Source organism: Anthonomus grandis, chromosome 2 (assembly GCF_022605725.1).
Source record: "Anthonomus grandis grandis chromosome 2, icAntGran1.3, whole genome shotgun sequence".
In the NCBI taxonomy this organism is placed as follows: Eukaryota; Metazoa; Arthropoda; class Insecta; order Coleoptera; family Curculionidae; genus Anthonomus; species Anthonomus grandis.
The window spans coordinates 38,227,555-38,248,585 of NC_065547.1; the positions used below are offsets into that span (position 1 = coordinate 38,227,555).

The 21,031-nt window shown below is 33.1% G+C and overlaps 3 protein-coding genes across 5 annotated transcripts in view; 2 read left to right on the forward strand and 1 right to left on the reverse strand.

Annotated features, from left to right (window-relative positions):
* Positions 1-8,249, forward strand: part of LOC126746318 (polycomb group protein Psc-like) — a 38,110-nt gene extending 29,861 nt beyond the window's left edge. Inside the window, exon 11 of the mRNA XM_050454506.1 lies at positions 3,185-8,249. Within this exon, the coding sequence (XP_050310463.1) occupies positions 3,185-3,549 (365 nt within the window). The 3' untranslated portion in view covers positions 3,550-8,249. The remainder of the gene's footprint in view (positions 1-3,184) is intronic.
* The window catches only part of LOC126746361 (adenine phosphoribosyltransferase), a 57,507-nt gene that overhangs the window by 23,415 nt on the left and 13,061 nt on the right, over positions 1-21,031 (reverse strand). For all 3 annotated transcript variants that reach the window (XR_007663873.1, XM_050454598.1, XM_050454589.1), the window contains one exon: positions 17,693-17,885. Coding sequence is in view for 2 of the 3 variants with exons in the window: in XM_050454598.1 (XP_050310555.1) it covers positions 17,693-17,885 (193 nt within the window). In the remaining variant the exon portion in view is untranslated. The remainder of the gene's footprint in view (positions 1-17,692; positions 17,886-21,031) is intronic.
* LOC126746472 (cilia- and flagella-associated protein 161) lies at positions 12,751-13,794 on the forward strand. Its single transcript, XM_050454750.1, has one exon. It carries the CDS (start codon positions 12,852-12,854, stop codon positions 13,755-13,757), a length of 906 nt encoding a protein of 301 aa, XP_050310707.1. The 5' UTR covers positions 12,751-12,851; the 3' UTR covers positions 13,758-13,794.

Below are 21,031 nucleotides of genomic sequence, written 5' to 3' on the forward strand. Positions count from 1 at the left end.
TAATTTTGTCATTTGCCCTTTGAACACTATTTATACGGATAAGCTGACTGTTTTTTTTTTTATAATTTAAAGGTACTTCTGGGTGAGCCATTATATTATTTTGAAAATGTAAATACGTTAATTATTCTCATAGTTTTTGGACTGTTTTGCTCGTATTTTGTAGTTCAAGTTGATAAGTTAAATTTATTTAGGGTTCTGCTTACGTTTAGTTTAATATTTTCGTCTATAGTATCTAGTTTTTAAGTAGCTCATTCCAATCTAGGTTATGTTCTTGTAAATCCCTGTATTTTATATTTTCTAGAATGTGTATACTTGTTAGCTTTGACTGTTAGTATTCTCTTGAAATTATTGGTCTCCATTGACATAAACAATGTACAAAATTCTAAATATTTCTAAATTATTCTATGGGCTTTAAAAGGGATCGCGTTTCATTACATATTCAGTTTTAATCGTTTAGTCAATTTTTACCTTGGTAACAATTAACGATAGTCGACGCGAGTCAGGTTGGAGTTTTTCACGTTTTCAATAAAGATGTGATCCTCACATAAAAGAGTATTCCTGGAGTAAGTCTATACCTCACTCATATGAGTGCGTTCCTGAATTTCGTTACAATATTGTAAACACAACATTTTTAAGTAATCATACTTTAAGAGGCGATAGGTCCAGGAATCTAGCAGACCATTCAATAGGATCTTGACTTCCAATTCATTGATTAGGATAATTATTTTCTAATTACTGCCTAAGTAGAACTACATAATGAGAAAATCTTATTTTTCTTATAAAGATAAATTTTCGTGTGCGTGTTTCTGATTGGACTATCAGAGGTTGATCTTATCAACGTATGTACGTCTCGCCATTTAATTCCTTCTATAAATAACGGACCAATAATTGCATCTCTCAATATCAGCTCTAACATTGTAGTCCTTATCTAAATACTTGTTTATTTACGTGCCTTTATCGCATGTGACGATTTTCGCTACACTACTGGGTTGTGGTAAGAAGAAGTAAAAATTTAAAAAATAATGCTTATTGCATGCAGTTTTCAAAAGTTTATTAATTTTTAAAAATTACAGATTTTAAATGTCCACCATTAAACTATATATTTTTCATTATTTTCTCGGAAGTGGTTCATAACTGCACCAAAGTCTTCTAGCAATTCTTCTTATCTCCTCAGTTATGTTGTTCTTTAGCTTATCCAGGGTGCGGGACTTGATTATATACACTTTATATTTTAAGTACGCCCATAAATAACAATCTAGAGCCGTTAAGTCAGAGGAACGTGCTGGCCAGGTAAGGTCTCGATTTCGGTTAATTAATCTTCTAGGAAGCTCCAGGAAATCACGGTGAACACCCATTGATTTACTGGCCAATTCTCCATAGCTGATAAACTGCATACAATTCCAAACACATCAGTCATAAAAAGAACTCCTCCAGTCAGGCGTTTTATTACAGGCAGTACGTTTTATTGGAAACTAACTTCAATTTGGATAGTCTCGTCCAGTATTCTTGTCCTTCCCTTTTTTATTTGCGACAGTACCTGTTCCTTGAAATTTTGCCACTAGTTGGCATATGTACAAATGATTTACGTTTCTCTCCGGATGCCCCTAGTTAAATGCTTAAGCTCTTCTTAAATAAAAATAATTTCCATACTTTTAGCTCTGTTGTATACCATTGTTACAGATAAATGCTATTTCTCATACAAATAGAAAGATACCTCTCAAAACCGAATGTTTAAACACCACTTATCTTTAAGACTTATCCCCTACAGCCTACACTATCTCCTTTGATGCCTGAGCAGAAATACATATTTTGTTAATTTTTTCAGGTACGAATAATAGTCCATGCATAACATTTTTAACATAACAAATTTCAAGATCAATGCCACGATGGTAATAGGAATGCTTTTAAACTTTTTTAATTTAAAGGTTTTATTTAATAAAGAAAAAAGCTACGACGTAGAAGACAGCTTTGTAGGTTGAATAGCATTTTTCAGTAGCTTTCAGCTAAGATATGACAAGAAGGAGGTTGCGAGTTGTAACATTATTTTGTTCCCTTTCCTATTATAGAAATTATTTTCGGCGATATTTCTTGTTTTGATTCTTCAGATAAGATATATTGTTTTCAACTTTGTCATATAGGATTGGTTACGTTGTGTGATGAGCAGCACAGTTGAGATTCAATTAAAAAAATTAATTTAATTAACAATAAAGGGTAGTCTTGATATTTAAAGTAACCATAACAAGGTCATTCCATTAATCTCTTAATAAAGCGCCTAAATGAGCGTAGTGAGATAGTGAATGAACAAGTGACGGAATCATATTCATTGAAAGCTCTCCTGTTTTTCGATACATATTGAAATTAAAATTTAAAGAGAAATTATTCCCAGACAATCATCCCAGTTATAATTCTAAGCAAAAATTTATCCTATGAATTGTAGTGGCGTTTTTATTTTGTGTTTGTTGACATGAATACAATGACTGGCTTCATAATGTCTTCTTATTTTGTTATTGGATAGAAACTGGTTTTTTAAACAAAAATAACCCTAACGATGCTTAATAAAGGTCGAAACATCGTCATTTCTTCTGGAACGAAATCAGTTTTATTTAAGTTCCTAAACCTCCTACACTTTCTCCTTAATAAACGCCGCTGCATAGTTGAGAAAAAGAGAATAGTTCTATACAATGTCCCAAATTCCAGGGTGACCATTCGAAAACCGCAAAATTTGGAATGGTTAAATTGAGGCAAAGTTGATGCTTATTTAATTACAGTTTGATTTTTGTTGAAAATACGAATATTTTTGGACATATCCGAAAAAAAAACGAAAATTAAAAAAATGTTTTTTATTTTTGTCTGACGTTATTTGAGGCCATCGAGCAAAATAAATAACACTAGTTTTTGCCACATTTTTCCGCCTGCATCATGCAGGTGATCTAAAATTCATGATACGACATTTGATCTTTTAGCATCTTCCTTTTAATCTTTTCTTTTCCTTCAGGTCCTTTGAATTACCCTTTTAACAAGGTATCTTAATTGCGAGTGCAACAACTATTTCGGGTATACGAACTGATAACTGTAAGATTCTTACTCTAATCTTTATGTCTTTAATTTTTCATTTTAATATAAAACTTATTTATGAACCAATGTCTGTTTTGAACGTTAATAAATAAATACCTCTTATCTTTAGAGCCCTCGACAACCGTTCCAGCGTCAAAGCCGCTTACAGAAGATCCTAAACCAGATCCTCCATCGACAAAGCAAGAAGAGACGAAATCAAAAGCTACCCCGGATCCACCAGAAGAAAGCCCTCCAGCTCCTCCACCACCAGAATCAAAAGAAACTAATGAAACACCGGATAAGGACGCATCAAGCCTGCATCAAAACAGTTTAAAGGATGAAACGACTAATAACGAAGCACAGAAAAAAAGTGATAGTGACATGTCGAAAAGCGAAACTAGTGATAAAATCTCTGTTAAAGAAACGGATACGTGTACTAGTGAGGAAAAGCAATCACAAATAACGGGAGCGGAAACGAGTTGTAGTAGCACGTAAGTTTTTGCTAGTCCTTTGGAGGCGCATTTTTTTATCGATATTAAGGTATAAGCAATAGCTCTTCTTGTAAAGTTGCCTTTATATTTTGTGTATTTACCTCTCTGTAAAAAGTTCGATTTTTGTATATTTTGTTTGTTTTGTATATTAAGTTGTTCATAAGGGTTTTATTAAGTTTTAAGTAAAAAAAAAAACGAAACATGCTCAATTATATTTTTTTTGAACATCACCTGTTGTGGCATGTATTTTAATTTATTTAATTTATAAGCGGATTTAAACAGCTCAAGTTTAAAACGGTAAATACGCTCCCTATCCCTTTCATAATTGAAAAAGTGCCTAGTAGTATTGTGAGACTTTAATTTATAAAAAAAAAGTGTATTTTTGGATATTCTAAAATTGCCTGCAAAATTCGTATTTCTCTAGTCAGGTCGGATTAGTTCATTTTGAAGTTTTTATAAAATGTGATATGTATATAGCATACTTTTTAAATTCCAGTTTCAGTAACATACAGACATATCACTGTGCTGTTTTGCAGGTAGTTTTTCTTTGGGTATAAGCCATTTTATTTGTATGCCGGCTTTTTAAGGTTAAATAATTTGGAAGAAGCAATAAGACAATTTGTGTTTTATTAGGTTTTAAGAATTTAAGTCAGTGTTATTGTCTATTTTTGTAAAAACCAATGAAGTATGTTCCAAAATTTCAGCTTCTTTAACTCTCTGAAACCATAAGAGATCAGGATCAAAAAAACATTATAAAACCGAAATGCTTTTGGGAAATAACTGAAAATTGCAATTTTCCTGAAGCACTTGTGAGCAAATTTTGATGGGATACTTTTTTCGAAATTCCACATTTTGGTTCTTTTAATTTTTCTCAAAAAATATTGAAAATAAATTTTCTGGTGTCCCACAACAGTGTACACACAGAGTGTTTTAAGCAAGAAATTTGTGATTACAGTAGAATTCCTCTTAACCGGTCACCTCGGGACTGCATACCTGGCCGGTTGCCGTTTTGGCTGGTTAATCCGAAGTGTACTTATATATATGTACATAATACATATTATATTATGTTCATTATCTATGTTATGTACATGTATTGAAGAGAGTATTACACATATATATGAACATAATAAATATAAAATAATGGAGAAATATTCTTTATATAGTTATGTATGTAAGTTTAATATGTAATTATTTTTTGAAAAACTCTGTGATTTTCTTCTGTTTTTTAACCTTCAGTGAATTTCTGAATGCAATATCCCTCCATTTTCTAATCACCAAAACGTCTAATGCTGTTGACTCATGTTGCTGCTCAATGTATTTTAACGCAAGTTCCATTACACTTTTGGCTGCTTCATGAGATATCGTTTTTTCCTCTTCAATGTCACTACTCTCATCATATTCCTCTGGTTCTTTGGTTGCTAAATCTAAATCATTCAAAAATTCATTTTCAAGGTGATCGTCACAACTTATCATCCAATTTTCCACATCTTCTGGTTGCAATGATTCGTTACCCGTTAACTTTTGAAGGTCTTGTAGAGTGGATTTGTTTTCTTCTTCTTCAGTCCCTGCAATATTCGAGATCGCAACTAGATTCTCAACATCTGGTCAAAGTTTTCTCCAAGATTTAATAAACGTTGAAGAGGGCATTTCTTGAAATGCTGTAGCTAACATATAGATAACGTCCTTGATATTGATCTTTTTGATGACTTCTAAAAGACCTTTGTCTTCACTCTCCGAGTGTTGCAGAATTTCAGAAACAAGTTTACGCCTGTATCGTCTTTTTAAGCTTTCGATCACTCCTTGGTCCATTGGTTGCACTAAGCTTGTCACATTAGGAGGAAGATAAACTAATTTTATGTCATCTACATCGCAGTCATGAGGATGGGTTGGAGCATTATCTAACACTAGAACTGCTTTGATAGGCAAGTTAACACTTTTTAAATGTTTTTCAACTCTTGGGACAAACTCTAAATTAAACCACTTTTTAAACAGGTCTGAATTCATCCACGCTGATTTTTGTGACTTATAATAGACCGGAAGGGACGATGGATTCAAGTTTTTGAATGCCCGTGGTTTAGCAGACTTGCCAATAACGAAAAGAGGAATTTTATGAGTTCCCGCTGCATTCGAACAAACGGCCACTGTAATACGTTTTTTGTTCTTTTTAAAGCCAGAGGCAGACTGTTCATGACTGCCTAGAAGTTTTTTCTGGTAACATTTTAATGTTTAGCCAGGTCTCGTCCATACTATAAACTTGTTCTGGAGATAATTCCTCTGTATTAACCATTTCACCAAACTTAGTCTTGAATTCTGTTGCACTTGAAGTATCAGCAGACAGTTTTTCTCCACTTACACGTGCGACATGAATTCCGTGTCGCTCTTTCCATCGATTAAGCCAAATTGAAGCCGGTTAAGACGAATTATACTGTTGACTTAGCAGATCAAGTAGAATTAATATAATTCGACTAATTAAATAGTTTTGAAAACTAAAATTATGTTACTCAAATTAATTGTTTAAATTAAATCATGTTTTCAGAATATTATAGTCAGCACCAATGGATAGTTGCACCTATTATTGTTTTTGAACATATGCTATAATTAAAATAGAAGGACAAAGACATATCAAAATAAAATAAAAATGGTTTTGCTTCAAATTGTCTAAAGAAATTCACCTATAACAGGTGAATCGCAGAACACACTGTATTCATGTTATTATTGTAAATTCCTTTGTATCGACCTTTAATATTCATTTTCAAGCAAGTTAGTAAATTTTGTCAGATCTCTTAAATTTGCATGTTAATTTGAGTTAATAAATAATTTATTATCTGTTGTTCAAGGAATACTTTCAAAAAAATATCTCTTTCAATTGACAATTAATATTTTGGCTCTAAACGTTGCAATTTAAAAATTCTCTCTTGAACCAATTATATTTCCGTAATGTTATTCGAAAATATTAATAATTAAACTTAACTCTAAAAGTGCTTTAGGAAAGTCATCAAACCCCTCCATTTCACCTAAAAATCACTTACGGTTTCTGAGATGTAACTCTGTTTGTAACTCTTTCATTTGGTAAAGATAATGGATTATTTAAGGTGAACATTATAAAAAGTATATGAAGAATGCCAAATTTTGTTATTTTGATGAAAGTATAAAAAAGTATTGGAAAAGTATTTCTTGGTACTTTCATCCAGATCAGGCACCGCTCATTTAGGCTCTCAGGCTCACCCATTTTAAATGAAATTGTCGATTTATGTTCAGTTTTTTCTGAGAAAAAAGTCCTCTCAGTCCAATTCCAGGTTTTATACAGTTTATTAATAAATGGGTTTGTCAAGTATAAATATTACCATTCTCCATATACTTTATATGTAATTCTAATAGTCTATCCAAATCTCATGTGTATTTTAAGCCATTTTTGTATCTTAGCTCATTTTTTCCATAAAATGATTTTTAGAAAAATGACCCAAGAAAGGTATTAAGATACTGTAAGAAAACGCTAATTTAGTTTTTGTTTGCGCCATTAAAAGTATTTTATTAATCAGTACGTAAATCCAAATCCATCAATCAACAAATTCATTCTTTCATCCCAGTTTGGTGTACAAAAACCATGAATTATTTTTTTTAACTTATTTTGGATTTTGAGTCCAATTAAATAACATTTAAGAACCTATCCTAACCTAATTTGTTTTTAAATCAGCTATAACATCTCTTTTCCTTAATTTCTGTTAAAATACATCTGCAATCAACAAAAACTAGAAGTTTTTGACAAATACTTATAATCCAGAGCAGCTGTTATAAAATAATGGTGCCTTTACACTACTATCTATAGATTTTCCACTAATAGATCCATAAGCTATAGTAAACTTTTTTTAAATGTTGGTTTTTTAAAATAGTTTATATTATCATGTTAGAAGTTTCAGGTTCAGGACTAAATAAACCTTCTATTTCTGACATTTTTATCATGCATTTAATTGTATTCAGGAGTAGAAACTATACTATTCATACTTTTTTTAAAAGTTTAATTTTGTCCTAAAGCTGTAACTTCCAAATCGGACATTGAAGGACGCAAATCTTAGGCATTGACTTTATATTATGGTACAAGTCTTGTTCATTTCTTAATTTGCTAGTGAATGCACACAGGGTATCGATTTTTTTGTTTCCAACCAAAGACACGCCGTAGAAAACGTTTATAGCACTATGTATACGAAAACAGCCGTTTAATTTTTGTTGGCGACGTTAATATTATCTTCCAAAATTGTGTGAAAAATATGAAATTTTTGACAAATGCGGTAGGCTGTGAAGAGATCTACTTTTAATCTTATTAGCGTTTTCTAGATATTTTATATTATAGCACAGGAATGATAAATTAGCTGTGTTTGTGATCGTTACTATAGTTGCTTTCTGTTTTGTTTAAAGGAAGTGGACAATATTTGTTTTTTTAACTCGCTTATCCCAGACAGATTATATCGTGACAATAAACAAAATTTTTTAATGCGGAAAATGTATTCGAAATTTTTCTTTTGCGTTTGAAAATAAAATTTAGGAATTCTGGGATAAATGTGACGACAACAGAGGATTTTATACATAATTATACAACTTATAATGTAGATTTTGTTTTTTGAGCTGTAAAATATAGAGATTTTATTATGTACAATTGTATATACAAGCACAGATGATTTTAATAAAATATTTATAGTTTTAACTTAATTATTGTTATATATTATTTACTTTTCATCCCTGGAGCTGTTATTGTATGAATTTAATCGTAAATATCTAATTTTACTATTAATTCAATTAACGTTCTATTATCCTGACGGACTTATTGACATTGCCTTAATCTGAATCTCTAAAACCGGTAAGCACAATGTAACAACCACAAAAGGTAATCAGGACAGGACGTCAATAGTCGTCTAGAGTATAATATGCTTGTCTAATAAAACGGACGTTTTCTTATTCGAAGAGAAAAGTGATTGATTACGGACCAGATTTATTACTCTTTATTTTTCAAAGGCCTTCAGTTTAGTTTTGTTGTAATACAAATACAAGGTTAAAGTCTTGAGAACATTAAAAGGCTAGAATTAGTAAACAACCACTTTGTTTGAGTTCAACATGTGCACAGGACCAAGGGGGGTGTTTTGTTACTTACAAACATATTAATCGATTGTCATTGTCAAGTTTACACGCATTTTAAAAAGAGGGAATTTCCAGCTATATATGAACACATATCATGTTAATTTAACTTATTGATGTTAGTTTTTGGATTAAAAATAAAAAGTAGAAATAGGTATGTGTTATTCTAAGCGCAAAAATAACATTTCAAAGCAAAAAAAATTATTAACATTCTTATTCTTAAAACCGCTTCTAAAAAATTGACAAACGGCTTTGTGTTTATATTCGGCATTTGTGAAGTTCTGTGTTTTTTCTTTAGTTTTTGGTTGCAAAAGGAAAAAGATTGAGTCATTTCAACGTTTTTGTGAATTGTTACGATAATTAAAATTTGTGCCGTTTGTTCCGCACCATGGGAAAGGCGATCTTTTTACAAGTAAATACCGATATTGTCATAACATCATATCGAATGGAAATATAAAGCATAATCTATTAACAATAAATATTTATTATGTAAATCTTTTTTTACGGGGGCACTGATAAAGACAACCAAAGTGGTTGTCTCTGTGTCGATGGAATCAAGTGGATCGAGCGGCGTTGCGATGTTGTTGTCTTTTTCTCTAATTTATTTATTATCTTATCACATTCAAAAAAAATGCTTCATATTTTATTGAAGAGGAATAATATTGTTTTGCGCTTGTAAGTGAAAAATTCTTATCATATTATAAAGTACACTGGTGGCCAAAAGTAGATTGACAAATTCCATTTTTATGGATATATTTTATCTGAAGCAAAGGAAAAACCGGTTGAGCTTATTAGTGTTCAGGAATGTAAACAACATAGTTTGAAGAAACAAATTCCATAGATTTTTATTGTTGCACTTTTTCTCAATATTTTTTTTATCAAATTCCAATAATTTTGTTTGACTGCTAGGTGGCCAAAATTGGATTGACAAACAACATATTTATTCAGTCTCTGAGTTTTATGCGTTGGTTTCTGTTGATTTGACTTTCCTTACTATTAGTTTTGAAAAATATTTACAGTGCCACGTGGTATAACTTTATCGATCGATATTAAGATGCGAATAATCGACGATTACCGGAAAGGGGTTAAACAGGCGGATATTGCTCGAAAATTTTCACTTTTTAGGGCAACAGTAAGTCAAATAATAAAAAATTCTAATCTCCGTGAAAGTGTTGTTCCTCTAAAAAAAACTGACCGACCAAAGAAGACCACTAGTCGTGTTGACAAATTAATTTTGAAAAAAGCAAAACTTGACCCATTCGCAACTTCAAAAGAAATCAAGCTGCATTTGGAAGAAGAAGGTGTGGGTTCAGTTAGTTGTCATACCATTAGAAGGAGACTTCAATATAGTGATTTAAAAACAAGACGCCCTGCAAAGAAACCACTGCTAAGTTTAAAAAACGTACGGGCGTGATTGAGCTTTGTTCGAGAACATAGTCACTGGATAGTCTCCGAATGGAAAAAGGTTATTTTTAGTGATGAATCAAAGTTAAATTTGATTAATTCGGATGGCAAAAGATATGTTAGGCGTCCTGTGAACCAAAGGTATGATCCCAAATATACGGTGTCCACAGTCAAGCATGGAGGTAGTTCCGTGATGGTGTGGGGGTGTTTTTCAAGCTATGGGATGGTTTATATTATAAAGACATACTGTAGGATGTTATGGTACCTTACGCTGATGAAGTTATGCCACTCAACCACTACGTTCAACATGATAACGATCCGAAACACGCATCCAAGGTCGAGAAGCAATGGTTGACCCAAGAAAAAATTAATGTTATCAAATGGCCGTCCCAGTCACCGGACCTAAATCCGATCGAGAACATTTGGGATTACATTGATCGTCACATCCGATGTAAAAATTTCAAAAATAAACAAGAACTTTTTGAAGCTTTGAAGGCATGCTGGATATCCATTGACACGTCCTATATTGACAATTTAATTAGGTCAATGCCCAAAAGGTCGGTGGAAGTGAGAAGAAATAGAGGCTATGCAACGCATTATTGAATAAAAAAAATCCTTTAAATTTTCTATACTTATTTTTATTTTAGTAAGCTTTGAATTTGTCAATTTAATTTTGGCCACCTGAAAATTGTTTAGTTTTTTAATTTTTTTTCTATAAAATTGGATATTACGAATAAATAGTTTAAACATTACAAATAGGCTCCGTTGTTTTTTAATCAGGTACTGTCCCACCTAATTTATCATTTCCTAAACCGCGATATAAACAAATTTGAAAAATAAGTAGTTGTCAATCTACTTTTGGCCACCAGTGTATGTTTTTTCCATTTCTACATAGGCATTTTGCCATTGTATCAGAGATGCTGCAGGCAAACAAACTGCCCATAGAACCATGGCAATGCTTATTCTAGCCTTTCAATGTTCTAAGGTTAAAGTGCACAAATTCCATAATGACACAACTCCACAAGACCATTTTTGCCATGTAAAAGTCTTTACATGAACAAAAATGGTCGTATTTAAAAATCACTCTAGGGGCATAGCTTCCTGAAACTTAGGTCTGCAATAAACTGTTAGTAAAAACTGTTTTGTTAGGACCAAGCTCTTTAATGGTGGTGATGGAATTCATGCAGCATTTAAAACTTAACAGACTTACTTCTGAAGTGTTGATACACAGTGGATTATCATTGCAACATTTCTTAACTGAATGACGGTGGTATCATCTACAGAGTAACCTTTTCTTCCATGAATAGCAGAGGAAGCTCTAAACATAAAGGATAAATAATAGTGGTCTCAGGACAAGGCTTTAAGCCTTGAACCTTCTTCAGAGCAACACCCACCAAAACTAACTTTTTTTTTTAATTTCAAAAAATTTTTAATATAATTAAAGCGTTAAAAAAAAACTAATATTCAAAAAAGATATCATCCTTACCTTCAACAATTCTAGATATAATAAGGAGAAGAGCTGTTGGCCGAATATTAGGACTGCTGTTATTTCCACTCTTATAAGCAAGAGCAATAACTGCTTGTTTTAAGACATCCAGAAATTTTATTTAATCTTAATGAATCAGTTGTTGCTAACATAACTACATGCCTGGTCTGGTGGGCATTAAGTGATAAAGCTGAGAAACTATTTAATGAGATCTGAATCCATCCCTATTGATTCATTTAGGAGGTAGCGTTTTTCACGAACCAGGGTGCTTCTGTGATATACGAAAGTTGTAAAGTTGTTGTGCATGTCTGCCCAGGAAGCACAGGCAAAAGGGAGGATTGGAATACAAGCCCTGAGCGTAGTCCTCGTGCAAAGGTTCCACAAAATTCAAAGCCAATTCTCAACGTCCAGAGCCAAGTCTCTAATGTATGTGTGAAGATACACTTGCGCATTTGCCTTCGTCAATTATTGGTATGTATGTAGTATCGAAGTTATGTGTTAGTCAAGGTGGATGCCCCGGTACTAGAAGTATTTGACCAAAGGAAGAGATAAATTTTTCCACTTCAGCCTCTCTCATTGAAGTGGCTTGCGACTCTTCAAGCCGATGAGTTGGTACGCGGAAGCTTCTGTAAGAACGAGTGCACTATCTTACCTGGTCCACTTAGTTGGCAAGTTATAATGTTTCAGTATTAGTCCATGATGCATACTTATTAAATGCCTGGGTGATGTGGAAGAATAATATGGTAAACATGGCTTGCTCTATCTGTGAAATAATACTGGAGTCTGTGGTGGGTTCTAGATCCCTTAAAATAAGTCTTTCCATGACTTTTCTTATTTCATAGGTTCACTTTCACAGAGATGGGAAGTGAAGCTCCAAGAACTTTGGATTGTCGAATTTCGTATCAGGACGGACCATTTAAGTTAATGGATAGGAACTTTAAGAAGGTATATACAGCTATTTAAGCGGTCATCAACGAAAGAATGCAAATGTGTATCATTCTCCACCCTTGTCTAGGAAAGCCTGTACTTAACAGTAATCTTCTACAGAGTATACAGACTTGATGGTTCATGGAGTCTGGTGAAGTGGTTTTCGTAAGAATCTTTAAGGTCGACGGAAATTTCGTTTTCCCGCAAAATTTGTACTAAAAAAAATTATGTCTGAACCCATTGCTATCCTAATCTAACCTGCATACATTTCTTGACATTTACATTTTTTCCAAAAATAATATTATATACTGAACCTTTATACTAATTATTGTATTGTTGCTATACTATCCCCTTTAACAAAAATGATCTACAGCGACCAACCAGACGATGATCGGGCCAAAACCTACGAAAACCGCATAATATACTCGCTACCATGTCGCATGGGCCTTTGGAACGAAGACCTGGCTATCCAGGAGAATAAAAACGCTATGACGGCTTACAAACGGGATCACTGCCAGATGCTGATCCAGAAAACCAAAAAAATGATGAGAAACATATTGAAACCGGCCACGCTGGCTATCGAAACCACGTACGTGCAATACGGGTTAAATTATCAAATTAAAACGTCGGATTTGACTGGGAATTTAAAAATGAGCGACTCGAAGGCGTTGTACTTGTCCGGATTAATTACCGAAAAGGAAATCGATACTTGTCAGCATTTTAAGCATGGTTGTATGATAACGGCTACACCGCTTAAAGATCCGTTTATAAGAAACACTTTTACCATAGTGGGGTGCAATGAACATAAGAGCGCTAAACCAGTGGTTTACGGTGAAGATCTAATGATTAAAATCTCGGAGAGTGATGCGGGGCCGCTCTTCATTCAGTGCGAAAATTCCACCATAGATACATTCGGTAACCACTTGAGTTTACGCTTGTCTAGGGTCCCAGATTTTTATTGTAGATTTAAAGTTCTCCATTGGGATCCGAAAATGAGGGTGGAAACCCAAGGGTCCGCATTCACTCCAGACAAAAGAGTCATAATCCAGCATACGGCTTCCGGACAGAATTTAGCAGTGGAGCTTAACCAATGGATCCCGAGCTTTTTTGGGACAGAGTGCATCGTAAGCTGTCACACTTACAGGGACTCTCATAAAATGGAAACTGCTGAGAATTTTTGGATGTTTGTTAGCGACCCGAAGGTGCAAACCAATTTGTTTGTAAGGGCTGCTAAAGGGGAAGATATACCAACAGATGTTTTTGAGTAAAATGTACGACAAAAATAAATATATTGTTTCATACAAAGTATTTTTTCTAGAGAAGTTGATGTTTTAAATGAAATGTTTTGACGATTTTACGGTTTTGCCAATATTATTGATAATTAGTATAGAATTAGGGTAAAAAAACTAAAATAATACCTTATATTCTTTGTTATTCTTAGATTCTAGTCTATAACAAAATAGTTGGTTTCTTCGTAATATAGTTTGGAAAATATTTTGGCTTACACCCAAAATACTTTATGTGAACAAACGTACGAATTTACAATTCCATTCTTATGACGTTTTGCATACATTGACATGGTTGCATCATAAATTACTCTAACGCAGATGTGCTCAGAACGAAATTTCCAACACACACGTGTTTGGCTGCAGCTGCTTCTACCAGATCAGAATACTATAAACACAGTTTTAGTATAGATACAGTTTTACATTCTTGATTTTGCATACTATGCCAGTGGCATAGGCAAGATTTTTTTTAGTGGCCCCATATTGAATTGAACTCTTTCTCAGGGTAGTCTTAAGCACCCGAAATAATTATTAGATAACATTTTAGTTAAGAAATTCATCACCTTATAAAATACATGTAATAAATCGAAAAATATGTATTAATAAATATGAAAAATAATAATAATAAACAAGTTTAATAATAAATTCTATTTCGATTAATTTTTAGCAAATTTTACAAACAAATGAAGTAAATCTTTAGTAGTTTGTTTACAAAATTATTGATAATTTTACTTTTAAATTATTTCAAAAAAATCGTTTATTTTTCTCTAAAGTGGTGTTTACTAGTTGACTTTTAAGAGATTTGACGAAGCAAAGCATGTAAGCGTCCTTTACTTTTTTTAAAAATCTGTCCTATATAGTAGTTCAGTATTAGTCCATAATGCATACTTATTAAATGCCTGGGAGATGTGGAAGAATAATATGGTTAACATGGCTTGCTCTATCTGTGAAATAATAGTGGAGTCTGGGGTGAGTTCTAAATCCCTTAAAATAAGTCTTTTAATATTTGTTATAGATAATTGAAAATATGGATGATCAAAATAAATTATTTAAAAAAATATTTAAAATTTATTCAAGGTATTTTCAGCGCTAGTTCATGTTTAACTAATGAATGGAGTAGCAATAAATAATAAAAGTTTGGTAACACACATATATGGTGGAACCCCTGAGCATAACTTGACTGGCGTAGTTCTACTGCACACCTGCTCCAAATTCACAGAAGATTTGGTATACGTACAATATATCGATATTTAAAGTAAGAAAAGATCTAACAGCCTACGACTATTGTAAAATAATTTATTGATATTTACCATACACAAGATCGTTTATGGAAAATCAAAGATATACGCTTACTAACATTTACGTAAGACCTAAGGCCACATACAAAGAAGACCAGTTCCGAAATATGAACGTCGCGAACTTTCATTTCTGTGTAGTAATGACACACATTACAATGTCATATCCTACTTACCATACTTTGTAAGGTTAAGTCGCAACCACTAGTACTCAAACGCTTTTCCCTTTTCCTTTCATTGAGCAATAATACCAAAAATGTGTGACTGCATACTACCCTTCTTGCAAACTCTCACGAGATGTGTGAAGAATCTGTAACAGTCTTATACGTTCAAAAACTCGACTCCTAAATGGACTCCTTTCCTCCTCTGCTAGCCACAATAATATAATCAATGTATAATCACAATGTATAATATCATGTAATTAATATAATCACAATGTATAATCGGCACCTCACAGAATCTAAATGCGGAGTAGATCCAATATAAACGCGTACGGACCTGTACTGTACTTTTTTCTCTTAGGATAATTTTGTTGACTTTGACCAGGACTTTCAAGGGGATTTGGAACTCTTTACCAACCTTTCCCCACTTCAAAACGTATCCACGAAAAAAAAAAATTTGGAAATTTTGCGCATGATTTACATTTTGAATCTTTTACATTGATTTGAGTCTGCTTCTACCTAAACTAAACGCAGAATTGACAGAAAAAAAGAAAAAGCTGAATTAATTCTATTACAATAAAGGTGACACATGCCAAGAGTTTGGGATTGGAAATTGAGTGATTTGAGGTTTCAAGGACATATAACTTCAAAGTTAAGGAGAGCCTATTTAACTCTTTAGCTCATATACAGGGTGTGTATTATAAAAACCGCCAAACTTTAAGTGTAAGTGGTAAGAATAACGGAGATATTCTTGTTTATATGAAAAAAAACAAAGAAATTTGATAAACTCAAAAATGTTAAATACCAGAAGAACTAACAACTTTTCGAAAAAATGATATACGACTTTTTTGTTGCAAATGACTTGTTTGCAATCACCTCTTAAAGTTTGGCGGTTTTTATAGTAGACACCTTGTAGATATATTCCAGTCATTATCTGGAAAAGGATGTTAAAATATTGCTTTGCGTTATTTACGCTGATGTTATTTATTTATGGGCCTGGTCTGTTTATGATAGTTTTGAATCTAGAAGAATTAAAAAATACAGAATTCATGTTTACGTTCATTTACGGGCTTGCGTAGACACGAACACATTTTACCTTTATTACATAAATCAAAATGGCTTAGTACGTATAACCGAAAAAAACTTCACACTAATTCGTTTTGCTTCAATATTCTAAGACTCCAAAATATGCTTTTAAAAAACTAGAATTCAGAATTGATGCTCGCAGTCGCCCTCTACCTTTTAGTAATAGAGTGTTCATACCGAGACATCTTAAAGAAATATTCAAAAGATCTTTTTGTTATATTTCCGCAAAAACTCTTTTTCACCATATCTTTTGAGTACTTCACTGGCTAGTTTTGAAAAAAAACTTAAGCAAAGCCTGATTGCTCAACAATTGGGAATTAACTGAATAATGGGAGTGATTTGTCTTTATACATTTTGGGAGTGGCTGAATTTTTTTGAATGTTTTTGTATTAACATGCGAAGTACAACTGAAATTATTCTTATTGTAATGTTTTTAACTTTGTATTTTAAAATACACCGCTTAGATACTATATAATAACAGTAAGGAGCGACTACGTTCTGTGTTAATTTTTTTTTAATTGGAATTCAACAATTCCCTCAAATAATTATGTAATAAATTAATGACAAATAACTGGATAATTTTGGGTAGACAGTGTCTACCTTGTCTACTCGTACCCTTCGCCACTGCTTATTTAATGTCTCTCGTTTGTAAGCTTAAGCAGTGCCTTGTATTACTTGTACTATCAGGTGTCTAAAGAGCCTTTTAGGACAAATACCTTAAATATCTGTATTTTTTTATACTCTGCTTTGGGTCTAATAAATGAATGATTAATATTAATTAGCTGCTTTGTTGAGCGTTTTGGAAAGGTTTTACAAGGTAACATAGAACAGCAAAAAAATTAAAGTTAGAGCGGAATTGGAGCTAAAGCAACACAAGTAACACTGAAAAGAATGACAAGGCCATCAATCCAAAAAATTCATACACTACTTCACCATAATCAACTGCATGCTGATACGGTAAAAGAAATCTTGATCAATTTTAAAGTTTTGTAAATATTATTACCAATACAAAATGGGATCACAGAAATTAAAAAAATAATAATAATTTAACCTTTTATTCCTTGATAATCTTAGATGCTAATCTATTTCTAAAAATAAGTGTTCTTTTCGTGTTATAATTGAGAAAGCACTTTGGCATGCATCCAAAATACTTTAGCTCAACCACTAATGGTAACTTACGAACTTTCAATTGCCTTCGTATGTGGTTTTTCATACTTTCCACTACTGAAGAATATTTCGAACTCTTTTTAAACACCAAAATAAAAGCTTTAAAGCTGATAAATTTTATAACTTTCACGTTCAAAAAATCGTGATAATTACTACCTTTATATCGCATAAGAAAAGAATGTATTTTTAAGGAAAATAGATTAACTACCTCATGGATGGCGTCATAAATTACTGCAGCCTCTTCTTTCTTCTTAAACAAGTAATTGACACTTTCAACGGCCGTAAACAGTTTGAACGCGGCGAATATCATCCCGTCAAAAATGTTTTTCACCACAGTGTCGATGTAGTTATACTTCGTATTCACCTCAAAGGCACTGAAGTAAAAGTTAAGAGCCTCAAATCTAAAAAAAAAAATTATTTTTGACATCATATATTTGAAATGATGGCATAGTTGGAGTATCTGAAACATGGCTGAGTCCACAGATAAATTCTCAAGTGGTTAAAATTCCGGGTTATAACTTGATAGGCCGAGGAGGGAGAGAAGTGAGTTTTTATGTGAGGGATTATTTTGATTATGTTTTGGCAAAAAATGAATATACTCAAAGCATTTATATTGAACAAATATGGATTAAATTAAAAATTAACAAACTTATCTTTTTGGTTGCATCTATAAAACGGTGAAATTTTTATCTCTGTTTGACAATATGCTTACCTCTCTTACCCCAATATGTATTAACATCTGTTGTACAGGAGATTTTAATTTGGACTATAGTGATCTATTTGCTAAAGATGTTAATGAGTTTAACTTGTTAGATAATGTTGGTCTTATGCAAGTAATATTGAATCCAACGTGAATTTCACAAACTACTGTACTTCCGGACTAGCTTGTACTGCTCTTGCCGGTCTTTTGAATAGATCCTTTGTCGAGATTAGGCACCATCTTTTTATAATTCTGGGTCGCATCTAGGTGCTTGGACTTGTGACTCACTCGGAGAATAGGAACCGACTGGTCGGATTAAGATTTGGAGACAACCAATTTGGTTGTCTCTGGTTTGGTTGCTTGTATTTATGAGGTCTGGGTGTGATGTTATTGGACGCGAGCCTGCAGAGCAGACCACGCCCCCTCAGACTACGGAACTTTTGGCTGGTGAGAAAAGGTCGGGCGGAGGTGTGAACGTATCAATCTTTAACGGTGTTTTGGATGATGTTTGAGTTTTTTGACGATTGGTTTTATGTAGGGTTTTGTGGTTAGTACGGCTGGGATTTAGGATTTGAGCACCCAAGAAGGAAATGAACGGACACTGTGGGGACTTAGATCTCGGTTCCTAGTAATAGTTTAAACGCCGGGTTTGAGTTTAATTTTTCGAGTTTTTTTTTGATGACGGGTGTCGATTTTTTTTCCAACATCCCTTCAGGCAAACTTAGAAGATTTAGGAGGCTCGTATTATTGATTGAAAACTCGGGACGTTTCATATGCGATTTTGAAGTGCCATCCTTTGGCTCCGCCCTCCTGGTATTAGAGTCCGTGTTGGTCTTTCTCAAGGTCTCGGCGAAACTTTTTTGTTTGTTTATGTTTTTTATATTTGGATTTTTTAAGCAGCGCCAATAGCTCGCCGGATGGTCGCCAACGCAATTGCAACACTCTGCCGGTGTTGCTCTGTCTTTTTCACAATCTGAGTAGTGATGTTCGCCCTTGCATTTGTGGCAACGCGGCTTTGTTTGGGGCTTTAGGAACTTTGAGGAGTCGTCCGAAGTCTTACCCCGCTCTCTCTCTTGCCTGCTTCTTGATCTGTAGTCCTCGCTTTTCGTGGATCGGTCCGTCTGGTATCCATCAGATAGGTCTATTTTATTATCTTTCTCTTTCGGCGTGGGTTTTGCCCCCCATTGACGATGGGGGACGAGTCGACGTTTTTCTCCGCCGTTTGTTCTTGGGGCTTCTGGGTTTTGTGGATAGATGGGTGATTCGCTGTGTGTGTAGCAATGTTTGTACTAATCTGACGTGCTGCAACTGCCAACTGCTTAACTAACTGCCATATAAATAGTGGTACGTTGCCAGGTCCAAAAGTCTCTGATCATGAATTCATATTTAGTGATTTATCAATACCCCATTAAAAAAACTAAATTTAAGTTTATTGAATACAGAGATATTAAAAGCATCGATATTACCCAGTTTCAGTATGATTTATAGTCTATACCGCGAAATATCTACGATATTCAAGGTATTGACGAAGTAAGCTTTTTTACGGATAACATCCGAACGCTAATGGTCTTACTTAGTGCCTTAAAAAAGTCTGTATAACAAAAAAATCTCAACCATGGCTTGATAATGTGAAAGACCTAATTTACTACGTGACAATAAAGCTCTTATAAAAGAAGAAGAACTGAGACTAATAGGGAATACTAAACAAGGTTGCGTAATTTGACAACTCTAACTCTAAAACAATAAAAAAATCATTTCTAAATAATGAACTATCAAAATCGAAAAATTATTGGCAGGAATTACGAAAATATTGTTATGGAATTAAACAAAATAACACTGAAATACCTGATCTCTTAAAAAATCGTAATGAAATAATTTTTTAATGTCCGTTATTCCACAAAACCAAGTCAATAATAAAGATGTCGTGAATTTTTACAAAAGTAATTTTAAGGAAAACTCAGAATCTTTTTTGACATTTATCTCAGTCTCAGAAATGGAAATTCTTAAATTAATCTCAGAGATTAAGTCCAAAGCGATAGGATCTGATGAGTTGGATATAAGGATTATTTATTTGTTGTCCTTTTCTTTTGCCTTATAATATAGAACATCTCATTAATTATTGCTTAATAAATTCAACTTTTCCAAATCAATGGAAATGTGCTATAATAACACCTCTGCCCAAATCTAGTGACCCAAAAGAATATAAGGATCTAACACCAATTAGTGTTCTACCTTGCTTGGCTAAGGTGTTAAAAAAAAAATTAACCACCAAATGACTGAAAATGTTCAAGATAATAAAATACTACCAGATGTGCAATCTGGATTTCGAAAGGGCCATAGCTAGTCTACGGCTTTGACATATATAACAGATGATATTTTGAGGGCCCTCGACATGGGAAAAATTACAAATTTAACACTTTTAGATTACACCAAAACCTTCGATACTATAGATCATAATTTATTATTGGCAATTTTATCTTATGTAGGATTTAAAAGAGATGCGATCTAGTTCACAGCATATTTTCTGCGGGGTCCCTCAGGGATTGGTTATAAACACATTATTATATGCCATATATACATCAAATATTAACAAAGTAATAAAAACATGTAAAATTCACTACTACGCGGATGATACGCAACTATATTGCTCATTTTTTAAAGATCAAGCTCGTGAGTCGCTTTAATGTATTAATACCGAATTAGAAAACTTAAGATCTATTTCCCTACAACATTCTTTTTATCTAAATTCAAGCAAGTGTTATTTGTTAATATTTGGTCTTAAAAATACAAATTATTAAAAATTAAATTCATGTTAGGGTAGGTGATGTGTCTTTAGAAATAAAGGAA

Excerpts from the sequence above, each read along its gene's own strand:
- LOC126746472 (XM_050454750.1), top strand. The coding sequence starts at position 12,852 with ATGATCTACAGCGACCAACCAGACGATGATCGGGCCAAAACCTACGAA.